Source organism: Phaseolus vulgaris, chromosome 1, assembly GCF_000499845.2.
Source record: "Phaseolus vulgaris cultivar G19833 chromosome 1, P. vulgaris v2.0, whole genome shotgun sequence".
In the NCBI taxonomy this organism is placed as follows: domain Eukaryota; kingdom Viridiplantae; phylum Streptophyta; class Magnoliopsida; order Fabales; family Fabaceae; genus Phaseolus; species Phaseolus vulgaris.
This window is the reverse complement of record NC_023759.2, coordinates 35,439,170-35,458,429: the sequence shown is the minus strand read 5'-3', so window position 1 is coordinate 35,458,429 and position 19,260 is coordinate 35,439,170. Positions and strand designations below refer to the sequence as shown.

General features: G+C 36.8%; 2 protein-coding genes across 2 annotated transcripts; both read left to right on the top strand.

Annotated features, from left to right (window-relative positions):
* Positions 1 to 467: 467 nt before the first annotated feature.
* Positions 468 to 2,676, top strand: LOC137814000 (gibberellin-regulated protein 14-like). Its single transcript, XM_068616513.1, has 5 exons — positions 468 to 585; positions 681 to 777; positions 1,252 to 1,401; positions 1,897 to 1,930; positions 2,201 to 2,676. Exons 2-5 carry the CDS (start codon positions 709 to 711, stop codon positions 2,380 to 2,382), a joined length of 435 nt encoding a protein of 144 aa, XP_068472614.1. The 5' UTR covers positions 468 to 585; positions 681 to 708; the 3' UTR covers positions 2,383 to 2,676.
* A 15,289-nt stretch (positions 2,677 to 17,965) lies between these two features.
* LOC137815953 (uncharacterized) lies at positions 17,966 to 18,968 on the top strand. Its single transcript, XM_068619061.1, has 2 exons — positions 17,966 to 18,296; positions 18,382 to 18,968. Exons 1-2 carry the CDS (start codon positions 17,966 to 17,968, stop codon positions 18,966 to 18,968), a joined length of 918 nt encoding a protein of 305 aa, XP_068475162.1.
* Positions 18,969 to 19,260: the final 292 nt, after the last annotated feature.

Here is a 19,260-nt window from a genome sequence, read left to right as displayed (position 1 = left end):
AAGAAATGATTGAAAATGCATGTTTAGCAAAAGGGTTGCTTTTAGAAAATAACATTTTTTTTCAGAATGCTGGTAATTTAAGTAACTGTTTCACCAAAATAAACTCAAACAAACATGCACTCAATGTACTAAGATTTGCTATCCTTTTCAACTCCATGATATTGCCTATTATTTGTGCATTCATTTGAGAAGTTACAGGGTTTGGTAAACTACTAGTATGTTCGGTTTCAAGGTGACAATAAAAACCACACTGAACATGTTTTGTGCATCTGTTTTAAAGAATTGTGTCAGAATATCTAAAGTTATTCAGTACCATGTTGATAATTCATTTTTTTTACATGATTTATTTTAACGTGATCTATCACATTTTCAAATATGCACAACCTTTAAAAGCAGGAAATCATACATAACTCATACATACATATATGCCTACTCATAAATAATTCAACTAGCAAAATGGATGGCGTGGAAAGTGTGGAAGGATTGTAATTGCGTTTGCTAAGCAGAGAATGTATTTGTCTTTTTAGGAAAACAACGGTTGGAGTGTTGCTTTGCCATCTAAGACAATAGCTAATTTAAGTGCATGTAGTGCCTCATTTCATCTATAAAATAGACTCAAAATCTCATATGCACTAGTTTCTGAATACAGCACAACTTCTCACTATTTCTTCTTCTCACAGTTTCTCCGTGTGAGGTACATTTTAAGCAATGGGAAGAAAGCTAAGCACCATTGTGCTCTTCCTTGTTCAAATGCTGCTTGTTCTTGTAGAAAACCATGTAAGCCAAAGCAAATCATATAGTTTCTCTTTCTCATTTTCTGATAACTCCAACCTCACCTTTAGTAGTCTTACTCTGATACTTCTAAGCTCTGCATTGTAATTCCCACTTGAAATTCTTTTATTTTTTGGTCACAAGAGTACACTTCATTGTTTCAAGAGGAAGTTAGCGTAGGGTCATGCCATTCTTGATTTAGTTTGTTAATCTTGTTTGTTCTGACCAGAAATGGCAACAAAGTAGAAAATGATCGTGTTTAAGGAATGGAATCGAATGTGCTAGTGCATTAGCTATGACTATAAGTAATAAACAATACAATGTTGCTTCTTCAACTCCTATGTTTATTGTTTTGTTCTTCTATCATTAGATTTCTCCAGCATGCTTTTTCATAACGTCTGGTTTGGATGCATAATCTGTGTAAATCATCGTACATGGTTTCTTTATTTATGTGACACACTCCGATAATTACGCTTTCAGGCAGAGATTGTTGTGTCCACCGTTGAGGCTCCAGCTCCACAACCTCACAGAAACTCCACCCACTTAGCTCCACCTCCTCAGCCTGACAAAAACACCACCCACTTAGCTCCACCTCCTCAGCCTGACAAAAACACCACCCACTTTCCCAATGTGAGTTCTTCTTCTGTTTTTGCTATAATGGGAGAATTTCTGTTTTTGGTTTGATGAAATGATTAATCACATTACTCATATATCTTACGGGACTATCTACTTAGTGAGAATCTCGTAATTTTTTCCTATGAAAATTCTTCAAATCAGTAACAATCATAGTATCACAAGAAAGCAGAATTAGAATCTGTCTTACCAAGGAACTTTTTTTACTATCATCTAATTAAGGGGTTGGACTTCCAAATTCTCAATGTCTGAAGTTTTCTAGATGTTCTATATTTTTTTACATTTGTAAGCCTCTCATCAGACTAAAAGTATCAATATTTTGGCTTCCACGCATTAATTTCCATGGAAATTATACCCTTGAACTTTAAACCTTCATTCCTAAAACAGGTAACTACACATTTTAGTGATTGCTTGAGTGACCCACATGCTGATTTTTATTCCAACAAGCTTCTCAATTCGCTTTTATATTAACTTATTGTTTGTGAGTTGCAGCGTGGCATCACTGAAGGCAGTCTTAAACCACAAGGTAATACTAATAACAGAGGACCAATTATCTTGTTAAAAATTTCACAGCTACTAGTTTAAAAAGAAGAGATTTGATTAGTGTAGTTATACAGTAGGTTCTGCAAGTGAATTCACTAGCTGCTATTCATCAGTTTAACACTTTTCTACGAACTACAACTTCTTGGATTGAAAAATTTTCAACACTTATATCTCTCTCTTCTCTCTTTCTATTTTTTTTCTTTTGTATTTGTTTTGGAATCTGATGATGTTTCTTGAATGCACAAAACTGCAGAATGTGGCCCACGCTGCACAGGTAGATGTTCAAATACGCAATACAAGAAACCGTGTCTGTTTTTCTGCCAGAAGTGCTGTGCCAAGTGCTTGTGTGTGCCTCCTGGAACTTATGGCAACAAGCAGGTTTGCCCTTGCTACAATAACTGGAAGACCAAAAGAGGAGGACCCAAATGCCCCTAAAGCTTAAAATTTCATCAATTAACTCTGTGTTTGGTTTAGAGGTTTCACATTTTTCTTTCAAACAAAAAAAGGTTGTGTTTGATACATTAGCTTAAACTGATGATGTCTGGACATTTTAGAGTGCAGAACAAAGTTGAAGTGTCTTAATAATGCCTTGTTGGTTGCTACCACCACTCCATGTATTTATGTAGATACCAGATTGAAATTATGTACCTTAATTTAATTATGTTTGTCTTTGTGTGCTTTGTTCTGCCTCAGGGAATAAGACAGAACACCATCTGCATTGAATTTGTAGTCAAATTCCTTCCTAGAAATAGGTATACAAGACACAAGAAAGACACACTATGCAAATATCTGTCTTCTCGTTATGAAAATTAAGTACAAAATGGAACCAAACTATAACATAGACATTGTATTCACTTAGTGTTCATTTTACGAGAATGACCAATTGTTTCACTCAAGACTTACTTCACCATGTACAAGGTTCATTACAAGTCCACTACGTGATTGATGAGAATTGGATTATAAAAAGAAAAAAAAAATGTACCTTTTCCCAGTCTTAGTTGATCTATTGTCACACCTTTTTTCTTTATTTGAATTTAGAAGTTCACTAGTAAGAGACTTTATACTCTTTTGATCAACCTATTTTCTTGATTTTTTTTTCTTTCAATCCCCTTCTTGCATAGTTGCTTAAGAAGGAGGGATTCTTTAATATCCCAGACTTATAATATAATATTTTAAATTTGGTATTTTAAATTACATTATTATTAAGTAATTTAAGTATTTTATTATTTTGAGGTTAGGTGAAACAATATTAAATAACTATTGAATTAATATAAAAAAGTTAAAAAACTACAAGTTTTATCTTTTTTCTATACGAAAAGATAAGAAAGAGATCTTTATCTTTTCAAAATAAAGGTAGAAGCAAAGAGATTATAAGAAAAATTCTAGAAGTACTAGGTTTAATCTTAGTATGTGTGTCACTCTATTCTTTTTCTTGGGTGAAGTATCCTTAACGTTGTCTTATTTAATTATTTGTTTATTTTATGCTATCTTTATTCCTAATCTTGCTTTATTTTGTACTATCTTTATTCTAAAGTGTTATTAATACCATTTTACCTTATTCTTTTTTATTATTTATAATCCATCTTATTTAATCATGTTATTCAATTGATGGTATATATATATATATATATATTTTTTTTTTTGACAGTAACTTAAAATTAGAAAATAATAATAATAATATAAATAAAATAAAGTTTTGATAAAATTGTAAACAAAGATTTGACCTTTGAGATTCAAATAAATAAATCTTAAGCAACGTGAAATAATTTTATATTATTTTTTAATAATTTAAAACTCATTCATTTTGATTAGTAACTGCAAAACTAATTTAAATCATTTTAACATAAAAATATATGTATATATAAAATATAATTTATTTACATTATACTATTTTTACTTCTTATTTTTTTTTCTTATATCTCACAAAAAAATCACTAAATAAAAACTAATTTTAAAGACAAAAATAATTAGTTACTATATTAACTAAATATTATTTTAAAGACTAAAAAAATTAGTGGTATCTAAAATAGTTTCTATTATTCAAAATATTTATAAATTAGTTTTTAAATTGATATCTAATTACCTACTAAGATTTTAGTTACTAATTACTTTAGATTCTAAAGTTGATAGCTAAAATTTCATTAGATACCAATTTAGAAACTAATTTATAAATTTTATTAATAATAAAAACTAATTTAAATACAAATAATTTTTTTAGTCTCTAAAATCGTTAATATAGTGAGTAATTATTTTTTATCTTTAAGTATGAAACGAAAATGATAACATCAATTTAATTAAATAGATGAATGCACCAAATTATCTAAATCCATTTAGCAGTCCTTCCTAATACTAGTTGGAATACATATATAGTTGCAAAATTTGTTACATTTAAAGGAAGAATAATATCAACCTTAACTTTCTCCTCAGACATATCTATCATCTTAGAAGGACTTATAATTATCACTTTTTTTTTTCTCCCATTACTCACACTAATCCCTTAATAAACATGTTCCCACTTGTAAATATGATCACGAAGGAATAAAACTAATAATTTCTCATATATATAATTAATGAATAATGATGTACAAATATATTTTTATCTTTTAATTGTTGGTAGATTGCAGGAAATAAATATGCATGAAAGAAAAAATTAGAATATTTTTACTTTTTAATTTACCAAAATATAATTAATGAATAATGTTGTACAAATATATTTTTATCTTTTAATTGTTGGTAGATTGCAGGAAATAAATATGCATGAAAGAAAAAATTAGAATATTTTTACTTTTTAATTTACAAAAATATAATTAAATTAATATAATTATAGAATATTGAAAAGGTATTACAATGTTTTTATGTTCTTTTTCTTATCTAATTGAACCATTTTCTTATACTCAAATAATGTTCAACTAAATCCAACCATATTCTTCTAAAATGTTGACATATCCCACCTTAAAATATAACATGAGAATAACATAAGACACTACAATAATATCATGAAATAGAAACCAAATTTAGATACCAAAATAATTAGTTGCTATAGTAACTAAATTAGATACCATTTTAGAAACTAAAAAAAAAAATTGGTTTCTAAATTAGTTTCTATTATTGTTAAATAGTTTCTAAATTGGTATCTAATTAGCTACCAAGGTTTTAACTACCAATTATTTAGATTATAAATTTGGTAGAAAAAATCTTGGTTGCTAATTAGATACCAATTTAGAAACCATTTAACAATAATAGAAACTGTACTGGGACGACCAAGTGACCCATGACGGGTCGGCCAGGAACTAGACCACTCAACCAATCAACCACAATGAAGTCACGTGACGACACATGACTGACCGACCCTTGGCGACAAGCCATAGGTTGACAAAGTCAACATGGTTAATCCATAGTTAAGGGTTGTTTAACACAATCCTAAACATGAATCAACCTCCTAATCCGACCCATCAACGAAGTCCCATTAAGATAATATAAATAGAACACATTCCAAGGAGAAAGGTACGTCATTATCTACAGTACTCTGACACCCGAGTGCCGACACCCTGACTGACTTGAGCGTTGGAGTGCTTTCTGCAGGTACCACCCCCGCCTGTGGAGCTCGATGATCGAGGGGAGGAAGGAGAAACAAGAGGCTTAGAGCGTCAGTGACTAACCAAAGGTAGAGGTAGAAGGAATCGTTCTCTAGGCCCCGAACTCGTTTCAAGAACAATTGGCGCCCACCGTGGGGCCGAGAAGATAGCGTGAGGAAGCACTAGTAGATGGTATCAACCTGTAGCATGGCTAGCGAAAGGATGTCGGAAGCAGACCAAACAACAATGATGATAGCTCTATAAAAGGAGTTGGCCGAAATAAAGAAGGTACATGAGGAGGAAACCAAGAAGAATGAAGAAGAAATCAAGAACCTCCGAAAGGAGAACCAAGAGATGAAGAAGTTGGTAGAGGGAGGATCGTCCCTGGCCCCGACCAACCAGGTTGGCAGGTCCTTCGCCACCGCTGCCGGCCCTCAAACCGAGAAAGAGCCGAAGAACAAGAACCTCACTTTGGAGATGGATGGTGAGTCCCACCCCAACAGGATGATAAACACGATTGGTACCGATGTGACCGATTGTCGTTACCCTTTCACTGACTTTGTCATAGAGGCTCCTCTACCGGACAAGTGGAAGGGATTCAATAGGGACTGGTATGATGGGACGATCGATCCTGATGAACACATGGATGCGTATACCACTCACATGAGTCTATATACGACCGATGACGCAGTCTTGTGCCGAGTCTTCCCAACTTCTTTGAAAGGAGGAGCTTTGAGCTGGTTCATGAAGCTCCCTCCGAACTCGATAGATTGTTTTGAAACGCTGGTGGCCAAGTTTGATATCCAGTTCGCAACCAGTCGACCCCATCACTAAACGTCCATTGCCCTGGTTAGCATCCACCAAGAGAAGGGAGAGTCCCTAAGGAAGTTCATCGATCGGTTCGGGAAGGTCGTTATTAGTATTCGGAACCTCAGTCCTAAGGTGCCAATGCATCATATGCTGACAGCCCTCTGACCGGGACCCTTCGTAGATAGCTTGTGCATGCAACCTGCGACGAGTTTGGATGAAATTAGGTGCCGAGCTGCCAAGTTCATGCAGTTGGAAGAGTTGCACGAGTTCCAAAACCAGGCTCGGGCGGAAGCGAGCGGTGAGAAGAAGGACGAGAAGGAGTGGCATGGAAGGTCTGGGTCTGGACGAGGTGATCTCAGATGGGATAATCGTGGACCCCGGTTTTCACGATACACACCCCTCAACGTCGATAAAGGAAAGATCTTGCAGGAAGCCCTTAGTGCAGAGCTGATGCCGCCACCCAGAAGGGCTCTAAGTCCTGATGGTGCTGACTGTAGCAAGAAGTGTTGGTATCATCAGAATACCAGTCATTCAACCGAAGAGTGTCAGGCCTTGAAGGAAAAGATAGAAGAACAAATCCAGGCTGGGCATTTGCGCCGCTTTGTGCGAGGCGGCTGCACCACCAGGCGTTCCCCTTGCAGGGAGGAAGCACCAAGGAAGAGGGACCGCACCCTTCCAGGGCTGAAGGATAATGATCGTCACTAAGAACGCCGCGGGAGGAGGGACGATCCTCCCAGGGACAATCGAAGGAGAGGCCGTGAAGTCATAAATACCATCATTGGTCGGTTTTCCGGGGGTGGGAGCTCAAACAGTGCGCGGAAGAAGCACTTGCGTGTTGTTCATCAGGTGAATTCTGTGGCCGTTCGACCAAGGATGTCACCTATAATGTTCACAGATGAAGACTTCAAGGGCATCGAACCTTCGCAAGATGACCCGATGGATCGGTCAATATTGATAACTTCACCGTCATAAAGACCTTGGTTGATCAAGGGAGCTCGGTGGATATCCTTTATTGAAAAACCTTTCAAGCTATGAGGATTCCAATAGAAGAGATGACACCCTATGACGACCATGTGATTGGTTTCTCGGGCGAACGAGTAGGCACGAAGGGGTACATCGAGTTGTACATGACCTTCGGCCTAGACAAAGCAAGCAAAAATTTGAAGATCAGGTATTTGGTTATTGATGCCAATACCTCTTATAACATCCTGCTGGGGCGGTCGTTCCTTAACAAGCTGGGAGCGATCGTGTCTACTACGCATCTTGCAATGAAGTTTCTCTCCTTGTCGGGCGACTTCTTAACAATCCACGTGGATCAAAAGATTGCCATGGAGTGTTACGCGGAGAGCCTGCGAGTAGAGCCTGTTGAAGCAAATGGTGTTCAAGCTTTGAAGAATCCAAACCCTTTGAAGGATGTTGAAGCCTTTGTTGTGCTTGGTGTTGCTGTGCTGGTTTAGCTTAGTTTTGGGGTAGTTTATATGTTGTAATTCACCCTTTGATTAAATCTAAAGCATAGGCAATCTCAATCTTTGTGAAAGTAAAATGTTTTCAAACTAAGTTAAAACAACCGATTGTTTTGTCGAAACAACCGATTGTTTATACTTAGGTGTTTTGAGAAAAAGATTGAAAACTGTTTTTAAAATGGTTGAACTGTTAATAACCAAAACAACCGATTGATTCGAGGAAACAACCGATTGTTTGTTTTGGGACCATAACAAAAAAACTGTTTTATCTTTTACTGAGCTTTAAATGTTTTAACTGCTTACGTTCCAGTCATTAAATGCTTTGACCAATCTTTTAATGCAATTTAAGAGTTTGTTAAGATTTGATAACAAACTACATCTTTGAATAAATTCAGAAAAACAGATTTGACAATTAATCTTTGACAATTTTTTGCTAAGTGTTTTTGAGTTTTTCAAAGGGATGAGATTGCTAAGAGTGTGTGATTGATCAAAGTTGTGGAATAGGATTCTGCTTGTATTGATTTCAGATTATCTTTTGTAACAAGTGTAATCCTTGTATTCTCTGTGAAGCATGTTTCGTTTCTGTGTTTGCTAAGATTGGTTGTGTGTTCTTGAGGGGATCAAGATCAGCAATCTTGGTATAGGTGTGTTGACCAAGGAGAGTGTGTTTCTTGAGGTGTTCAAGGTCATTCTCTTGGTTGTTGTGTAAGTGATCAAGTTGTGATTGCTTAGTGGATTTCCTCAGGGTTTCTGAGAAGATTGGATGTAGCTCTGGGTTTGGAGTGAACCAGTATAAAATTTTGTGTACAATCTCTCTATCCCTATCTCTTTAAATTCAGTTTTGTTATTTGATAACTGGTATAAACAACTGATTGTTTCGGTAAAACAACCGATTGTTTCGGTAAAACAACCAATTGTTTTTCCAGTATTGTGCTTTTGTTTTATGTTTTGAAAAACTGATTTCTTAATCAAAGTTTTCTTGAAGTATTTTCATTCTAGGCTTAAAAGTTTACGAAAATCTTTCTTAAACAATTCACCCCCCCTCTCGTTTAAGGCCATATATTCTAACAGAGCCCACTCGGCAGACGATCGTTAAAAGCCGATCACCCAGGCATAAGATGCCTGGGTGAGGAAGATTTTGTTGAACAAGATGTTTTCATGTCTCCAAATCCAAGTGGAAAGCTTGAAGACCTTGCTGCTGTTGTGTGTGTGTCTAGTTGTTTGAAACTTGTTAATTCACTCCTTAAGATGATCCAAGTTCATTTGAATCTTTAACCTTTTGAAAAGATGGGTTTTCTAAAAAGCTATTGAAATTTCAACAGATTGAAATTTTGAAACAACAGGTTCTTTTACATTAGTAGTTTTTGAAAAGGTTTTGAAAAGCTTGACTTTGCTGTCATGTCAATTCAACCGATTGTTTCGAAGATTTTTTTTCTGAAAACCTTAACAAAATTCTGTTAAGTGGTTTTAATATGCTTTAAATGATCCTAACTAACTTGGCTCCTTTATTAAATGCTTTTGACCACTTGGTTGGTCTATATAAAGGTGGTTTTACGTTCCTAATTTTGGTGTAAGAAAAAGAGTTTATCAAAAGAGTTTTTTCAAGATTTGAAAGAGCTTTGGATCATTCTTAAGTGTGTGGAATAGGATTGGGTTGTAATTTTAAACCTTAATGATGGAAGAGTGCCTTCATTCTTGGAGAATTGTTGGTGGAATTTTGCGGAAGCTCAATGGATGTGCACGAACAGGCTCTCCTAGGAGATGAGGGTTGCCTTGGAGGTGAAGGTTATGCATGAAGTGTGAGTGGTGAGGCCATCTCACTTTGGTAGAATGAAAGTTTGAAGATCAATTGTCTATCCTAGAGAGGTAGGAGACAAGTAGTGAGATTGGCACAAAATTGGCAGCAATTCACTATTAGATTAATCTTGTAAAATCATGAGCCAAGCCACTCCTTAAATAACAAGGGAGGTCAGTTTACATCAAGGTAAAAAAGAGGGAAATTCAAACTATCCTATTTGAATTTGGCGCCTAGAATTGAAGCACATGGAAAACATGTTCTTGAATCTAGAATGTGCAATGATTTTAGAAGTTTAGGAAACTCTAATTAAACTTAGGTTGGTATTTTAGGTACCAATCTTCTTTTTAACAAAATTACAAAAGAAATTTCTTATGCTAATTTTGACAAGAATTTAAATGCTATTCTACACTAGAGATTATGGCGTCTTGAGCATGTATAGGTAGGTTTCTTTGCCATCCGTGGCAATGTTCCAATCCTCTTGAAGCTTCTTAGCCATGGCTCTAGTGATTGGCCCAATTTTACATGTTGGTGGGCTTTCAATTGAGTTGGTGCTTGGAGCTCTTCCATCATCCCCTCCCTCTTGAAAAGGATTTGTCCTCAAATCCAATGCTTCATCTTCTTCATTAGTACCTACAAAAGGAGACAAATCAATGACATTAAAAGTATCATGTACTCCATATTCCGCAAGTAAATCAAGTTTATAAGCATTGTTATTGACTCTCTTGAGGACTTGGAAAGGTCCATCACCTTGGGGACTAAGTTTTGATTTTCTCTTAGTTGGGAATCTATCCTTCCTAAGATGAAGCCAAAATAGGTCTCCTTCCTAAAAAATGATTTCTCTCTTCCCCTTATTGTTATATTTGACATATTTCTTAGCTTGTTGTTGTATTTGTGCTTTAACCTTCTCATACATTTTCTTAACAAATTCAGCTTTGGTAGCACCTTCCTTATGCATAAAAGTTTGTGGATTAGGAAGGAGTAACAAATCTAAAGGAGTAAGAGGGTTAAAGCCATACACAACTTCAAATGGGGAAATATTAGTAGTCTTGTGAACTACTCTATTGTATGCAAACTCAATATGGGGAAGATACTCATCCCAAGATTTGTGGCGACCCCTCATGATTGCCCTAAGCATAGTAGAAAAAGATCTATTGACTACTTCCGTTTGTCCATCCGTTTGAGGATGACAAGATGTGGAAAATTGAAGTTTAGTGTCATGTTTTTCCCAAAGAGTTTTCAAAAAATGGCTTATGAACTTGGGATCTCTATCCGATACTATGCTTCTAGGTAATCCATGAAGTCTTACCACTTCTCTAAAGAAGAGTTTGGAAACATTTTGAGCATCATCCACCTTGTGACATGGAATAAAATGTGCCATTTTGCTAAAACGGTCCACACCCACAAAATTGGAGTCAAAACCTCTTGCAGTCCTAGAATAAAATCCATGCTAATGTCTTCCCATGGAGCACTTGCAATCGGTAGAGGAGTATAGAGTCCATGAGGCATTGTTCTAGATTTAGCTTTTAGACATGATATGCATCTAAAACAATGTCTTTGAACATCTCGTCTCATGTGAGGCCAAAAGAATTTTCCTATTAAAAGATCAAGAGTCTTATCAACTCCAAAGTGGCCCCTGACACCTCCTTCATGAGATTCATTTACAAGAATTTTTCTATGTGTGCCTTGAGGTATACAAAGTTTTCCTTCTTTAAAATGATACCCCTCGGACACATAAAATCCTTCTTGTGCTCTATGTTCACACTTAGCAAAGAGGGATGCAAAATCTTGATCTTCTTTGTAAAGTTCTCTTATGTTGTCAAATCCAAGAATTTGGGCTCCAAGTTTTGAAAAGAGCACATGTCTCCTTGAGAGAGCATCAACCACTATATTTGTACTACCCTTCTTGTATTTGATGACATAAGGAAATTGTTTAAGAAATTCCATCCATTTTGCATGGCGTTTGTTCAATTTATGTTGACCTTTCAAATATTTCAAAGACTCATGATCACTATGAATGAGAAATTCTTTAGAAACTCGATAGTGTTCCCAAGTCTTTAAGGCCCTCACAAGTGCATAGAGCTCTTTGTCATATGTAGGGTAGTTAAGGGTGGCTCCATGAAGTTTTTCACTAAAATAAGCAATAGGATGCCCACCTTGCAACAAAACCACACCTATGACAACTCCCGATGCATCACACTCTAGCTCAAAAGTTTTTGCAAAATTTGGTAAAGCTAGAATGGGCACATTAGTGAGTTGAGCTTTTAGCCTCTTGAAGGCTTGTTCATGCTTCTCATTCCAACAAAATGGAGTGTCCTTCTTCATTAAATCATTGAGTGGTGAAGCTAGACTTGAGAAGTTAGGCACAAAACGTTTATAAAAGCTTGCCAGACCATGAAAGCTCCTAACATCTTCTACATTTTGTGGTGTTGGCTATTCTTGGATGGCTTTGATTTTCTCGGGGTCAACATGTACCCCATTTTTGTTAACTACAAAACCCAAAAACACTACACTATCAACACAAAAAGTACATTTATCACTATTAGCAAACAAACTATTAACTCTAAGCACTAAGAGAACTTCCTTAAGGTGTCTTAGGTGGTCTTCTAGGCTTTGACCATATACTAAGATATCATCAAAATAAACTATTACATATTTACCTATACAATCCCTTAAGACATGATTCATGAGCCTCATGAAGGTGCTAGGTGCATTAGTAAGACCAAAAGGCATCACCAACCACTCATATAGTCCAAATTTGGTTTTAAAAGCAGTTTTCCACTCATCACCCTCTTTGATTCGAATTTCGTGATATCCACTTTTAAGATCAATTTTGGAAAATATGATGGACCCATGCAACTCATCAAGCATTCGTCTAGTCTTGGGATTGGATGCCTATACTTGATGGTGATGTTATTGATGTCTCTACAATCACAACACATCCTCCACTTGCCATCTTTTTTTGGTACCAACAAGACAGGTACAACACAAGGGCTTAAGCTCTTTTGAAGCATATTTCAAAGATATTTTGAAATTTTTCATCTTGTTGAATGACCTTGTGGGAAAGAACACTCTTCTCCCACACTTTTTGCTCCCTAAGGGCTTTTTGTTTTTCTAATTTGATTTTTTTTTCTCTTCACCCTTTTTTTGTTTCATTTGCACTTGATCTTTTACCACTTGTGAATGTGATAAAGGATTGAGTATAAACTTCTTTTCATTATGGGTGAAGGTAATCTCGTTGGTTAGACCATTGTGCATGGTTTTCTTGTCAAATTGCCAAGGTCTACCCAATAAGATGTGACAAGCTTCCATGGGAACTACATCACATAAAACGTTATCTTTGTAGTTACCCACAGAAAACTCGACTTTCACTTGCTTGTCTACAGTTAGTTCCCCATCTTCATTGATCCATTGAAGTTTGTAAGGTTTTGGATGAGGGACTAATTGTAGATTTAACTTTTCAACCATCCTAGCGCTACAACAATTGCAGCAAGAGCCACTATCCACAATGAGAGAACATATATTTTCTAAAACCTTGCATCTTGTATGAAAGATGTTCTCTCTTTGTGTTTCTAGGTTCACGCTAGTTTGGTTGTTGAGGGTTCTTCTAATCATCATCAATTCCCCCTCACATGAATATACTCTCTCATTGTTCTCCTCTTCTTTCCCACTAGGTTCGTCATCACAACTACTATACTCATCTACCCCTCTTAAAAACAAAGTTCTTTGGTTTGGGCATTGAGCTTGTACATGACCTCTTCCATAACATTTAAAGAACTTGACATCCCTAGCACGGATAGGTGGAGTGAGCATATCTTTTCCTATACTTTTGGGAGTTTCTCTTGGTTTTTCCTTAGGTACACTTTCCTTCCTTTTAACTCTCTTCTTGGATAAGAATTAGGGTATGAACCTTCCCTACGACTTGAAGTTTTCCTCAAATTTTGTTGTTCAACCTTGATACACAATTGAACTAAATCATTCAAGTCTTGGTAGGGTAATAGTTAAACTCTATCTCTAATCTCAAGATTAAGCCCACTTAGGAATCTTGCTATGGTAGTGGATTCAGATTCCCTAATGGAGGCTCTCATCATGTATAGTTCCATTTTCTGCCTATATTCCTCTACACTCATGGTCTTTTGTTGTTATATTTGGAGCTTGTCCATTAACTCCCTATTATAGTAGGAGGGGATATGGCGGCGTCTTAAGGCTCCCCTAAGATCATTCCAATATTCTATGGGAGGGTCTTTGTGAAGACGCCTATCTCTCTCAAGGGTCATCCACTAATACATAACATTGCTTGAAAACTTAAAGTAGCTAAGGGTACTTTGTTTTCTTCACTCACTTTCATCTCCCAATCTAGATAGATTTCTACATTTTCTTTTCCATGGAAATGAAGTAGATCTACCCTAACCTCTCACGCTTTCTTTTTTTTCCTTTCTAACTCTTCTAGGGGGTGGTTGGTGGTACTCATTAATTTTAAGACTTTGTTCCCCATATGATTCATTACCCTTAGAGTTAGATGCATGTGAACTCTTTTTAGATTTGGTGTATTCATCTCTTTCTTTAACCATCTTCCACTCATCTTGTATCAAAGAAAATTGAGCATCCTTTTCTTTGAGTTGGGTCTCATGTTGCAATTGTCTATATGAAAGTGCTTGAACATCTTGTGCTATTTTTTCCAAAAGAGATTTGATAGATGTTCCCTCACTTTCATTAGAATTAGAGAATTAGAAGACATGGTTAAAGTTTTGGGTTATAAGTATTTTACCCCAAAAAAGATAAGGAGAGTAATGAAGGTAGCTTTCCAGGAAAGAGAGGTGAATCACTAGGATCTCTTAAGTACCAAGTCTTTCCTTGCCAAAATCTACCCTCAAGACTTTTCACAAACCTTTTTCTAAGTAATTTACTTAGATCACAATTAGGAATGAAAAACACAATTTTTATGCAAAGAAAACAATGCAAAGCAATTAAACAAACAAAACAAGTAAACAATGCATAGCAATTAGCTAAACACAATTTAAATCTACTAGCTAGAAAGCTTGTAAAACTAGGTGTAACCTAAGGTGAGACTTCTAGACACTTAGAGCCATTGAAGACACACTCACCGTCTAATGCGTAATTATTCCACTAATTAATCAAAGTTTAATGTAATTACAATTCAAAAGAAATACAATAGAAATTTAATTACAAAAAAATAAAATTCAGATTTCCTATATTATGCACTTCTTTGCTCTTAGTACTCCTTCTTGTCGTAACTCACACTTTGTATGTTTTGTAATTTCACTTACTGCAGCCCCTTGCTTAACCTCTTAAGGTTAGTCAATTTAAATCTTCAAAACAGTACCTACTAAGTAGGAATGGACTCACCACAAAGGTTAATTCCAAACTTAACAAGCACCACTTCGAAATTCATTCACCAACAATTAGAGGTCAACAAATTTAAAGCAAAGAACAATTCAATTTAGAAATAGGACAACAACAAATGTTGTAATTGTATGACACAACTTGAAAGAGTATTGAATAAATTTGACAAGCAAGCAAATAAAGCACTCAATAAAAGGTGGCACACAAATTGAACCTAAGGAATGACACTAGAATTGATTAAGAAAACCAAAACAGTACTCCTGGAAATTTGAGGCACAAAATGCGTGACTTAAAATATTTATGTTGAGCTGTATATTTGAAATTTGAATTTGAAATTTAAACCACAAGCAGTTCAGGATCTTAGCAAAATTTTGGCACTAGAATCACACCAAAACAATGCACCAATTAATTGTGATAAATTTTTTAATTTTGTTGTCAAATTACCGTCTTTGTTCGCGCCAGAATGCACACTTTTTTCATTTGATTTATCATTTTTTTTCTATTTTGAATTTTGACTTACTTCTTCTTTTCTTTTTTTTAACACATCAACCTGTGTAAATACAGAATTTCACAATTTTTCTCCAACTAATTTTAATTTGATAAGTAAAAACAGTCAGCACATAATTAAAACAGAGGAATCCTAATTCTGGAATAAAAAACAGTTTGAAAAAACTTCAAGAAAACACAATGGAATTGATGTATAAGAATTTGTATGGATCTATCACACAAATATGAACTCAAATATAAAAGAAAAAATGCACCAAAGGATAAAAAACAATTCAGATTAAAACTGGACTCAAAACAAATTAAGAAACCAAATCAATTCAAGTACTACTAGGATTTGATGACAATTTCTTGGAAACACATGACTTGACATAACATGTATAGATTCATAAAATCAAAAGACTCAAGAAGCAAAGCAGTTTGCACCAACTGAATCACAAAGAAATACTCAAATCCTACAAAAACAAAACAGTTTAACACAACACAAATGAATCCTACATAAAATTTGCAAAATATAAGCTCAAGATCAAATTGAACATGATTTCACCGATTGGATTGAACCAAAGCAGCATCTAACACAAAAACAAAACTCAAAACAACAAGGACAATCAAGAATTCATGAAGAACAACAAGAAATTGAAATGAACACAAAAAATAAAAGCAAGATAAGGCACTTATCTCTTGAAGACCATGGCTTTAGATACCAAATGATGGAAGAGTGTGATCCAATTAAGTTTTTACTTTCTTTCTTTCAATGCCAGCTTGAATAATTCTTTCAATGCTTCATATTCATCTGCAATTTACACAAAAATTGAGATTAAATTTCTTCATTTGTTTCTTGGTTCAAAATATATAATCAGATTCAATAATTCTCAGATTAGGGTAATTTTCTTACATTAAGCAACAATTAAGTTCCAAAGTGTTCAATTTTCTCAATGATAAAAACTACACATTGGCACTTATCAGAGTGCCTTCATTCTTGGAGAATTGTTGGTGGAATTTTGCGGAAGCTCGGTGGATGTGCATGAACAAGGCTCTCCTAGGAGATGATGGTTGCCTTGGAGGTGAAGGTTAGGTATGAAGTGTGAGTGGTGAGGCCATCTCACTTTGGTAGAATGAAAGTTTGAAGATCAATTGTCTATCCTAGAGAGGTAGGAGAGAAGTAGTGAGATTGACACAAAATTGACAGCAATTCACTATTAGATTAATCTTGTAAAATCATGAGCCAAGCCACTCCTTAAATAGCAAGGGAGGCCGGTTTACATCAAGGTAAAAGAGAGGGAAATTCAAACTATCCTATTTGAATTTGGCACCTAGAATTGAAGCACATGGAAAGCATGTTCTTGAATCTAGAATGTGCAATGATTCTAGAACTTGCGCTCCAATTGGGCTAGCTTTGGACCAGCCTAAGTTTAATTAGAAGTTTTGGAAACTCTAATTAAACTTAGGTTGGTATTTTAGGTACCAATCTTCTTTTTAGAAAAATTACAAAAGAAATTTCCTATACTAATTTTGATAATAATTTAAATGCTATTCTACACTAGAGACTATGGCGTCTTGAGCATGTATAGGTAGGTTTCTCTGTCATCAGTGGCAGTGTTCCAATCCTCTTGAATTGGAGCTACGCCACGTCTCGCTCATTGATGAGGAGCGGTACACGAGTATTGTCACAGCAATGGCAACTGTTGATGCCGAACTCATCCACCAAGCCTTAAAGAAAAATGCTGAACTCTTCGCTTGAACGACCACTGACTCTTTCGCACAGAAGAAGAGAAACCATGGCAAAGAGAAACCATGGTCGAGGCCGAGAAACTCCTCAAGGTCGGTTCATCCGAGAGGCCCGGTACTCAACCTGGCTAGTCAACGTGGTGATGGTTACGAAGTCGAACGACAAGTGGCGAATGTGCGTCGACTACAAAGATCTGAACAAGGCATGCCCAAAAGACTCATACCCTCTACCCAACATCGACCGACTCGTTGATGGAGCGGTCGGGCACAAGGTATTGAGCTTCTTGGACGCTTATTTTGGTTACAACCAGATAAGCATGGACCCAAGGAACAAGGAGAAAACAACCTTCACGACCGACGGTGCAAACTACTTCTACGAGGTAATGTCGTTCGGCCTGAAGAATACAAGGGCCACCTACCAGCGGTTGATGGACAAAATTTTCAAGGGAATGATTAGCAGAAGTGTGGAGGTCTACGTGGACGACATTGTTGTCAAATTTGACTCATGCGGCCAACACATTAAAGACTTGTAGGAAGTCTTCGATGCTCTTCGGAGGAGCAACATGTGCCTCAATCCCGAGAAGTGCGCGTTCGGGGTTGAGGGGGGCAAATTTCTGGGATTTATGCTGACTCACAGGGGAATTGAGGCCAATCCCGACAAATGCAAGGTGATAACCGAGATGAGGAGCTGGAAGAATTTGAAGGAAGTTCAACAGCTGCTCGGTTGGTTTACAACACTGTCTAGATTCGTCCCTCGGCTAGCCGAACGAATTAGACCCATGGCGCAAATGCTTCGAAAAACATCAAAGTTCAGCTGGAATGAAACATGTGAAGGTATCTTCGGCCAGCTCAAAGAATTTTTGCCATCCCCGAGCGTCATCCAGAAACCAAGACCCAATCTTCCGATTGTAGTGTACCCAGCTGTATCGGAAGAGGCGGTCAACTCTGCCTTGGTCCAAGATATCGACAACAAGGAATGCCCAGTGTACTTTGTCAGTCGCATGCTCCATGTAGCCGAAACAAGAGTACTAGATGATAGAAAAGGTGGCGATGGTGCTGGTTCTGACCGTCAAGGGGATGCGACCATACTTCCAGAATCACCCCATCACGGTAAAGACCAACTATCCCATATATAAATTACTGTCTAAACTCGATCTTGCAGGGCGAATGATATGATGGTTGGTCGAACTATCAGAATTTGACATTCGGTACGAACCGAGAGGTGCCATCAAATTCCAATGTTTGGCGAACTTCTCGGCGGAGCTAACGCTGCACCCCGACGGCTTGACCGAATGGACACTTTACGTGGATGGATCGTCCAACAAAAATGCTTGCGGTGCAGGGATCATCTTAGAAGGACCAAGCGACCTACTGGTTGAACAAGCGCTGCAGTTTGCGTTTAAAGAAACAAACAACCAGGCCGAATATGAAGCCATACTGGCCGGCCTCAACCTTGCACACGACCTCAACGCGCGTGAAGTTACATGCAAGAGTGACTCACAGTTTGTTGTCGGCCAGATTAAAGGCGCTTTTGAGGTGAAGAACCCCTTACTCCAACGCTACTATCATACAGTCAGGAACTCAATTACTAAGTTTGATAAGGCCGTTGTCGAACACATACGCCGACAGGACAATAAATTGGCGGACGCATTATCTTGCCTCGCCTCTACCAAAAAGCAAAGCCACCACTGCTCAATGATCGCTCAGGACTTGTATCGAAAGGGATACTCAACGCCGCTCCTGAAATGTCTCACCAAGGAACAAAATCAATATGTGCTATGAGAGATTCATGATGGAGCATGCGGTAACCATTCTGGGGTCCGAACAATGGTGGCCAAGGTCATCCGGGCAGGATACTATTGGCCGACCGTTCAAGGAGACTGTGCGGAGTATGTCAAGAAGTACTTAAAGTGTCAGGAGTTCGGCCTGCTACATCATTCGAAACCGGAGGAGCTCCACAAGATGTTATCACCCTAATTGTTTGCCATATGGGGAATGGACATCATAGGTCCTTTCTCACGCGACAAGAGCTATATCCAGGAGGCCGCTTGCAAGCTTCGAGCGGCTAGAAGGT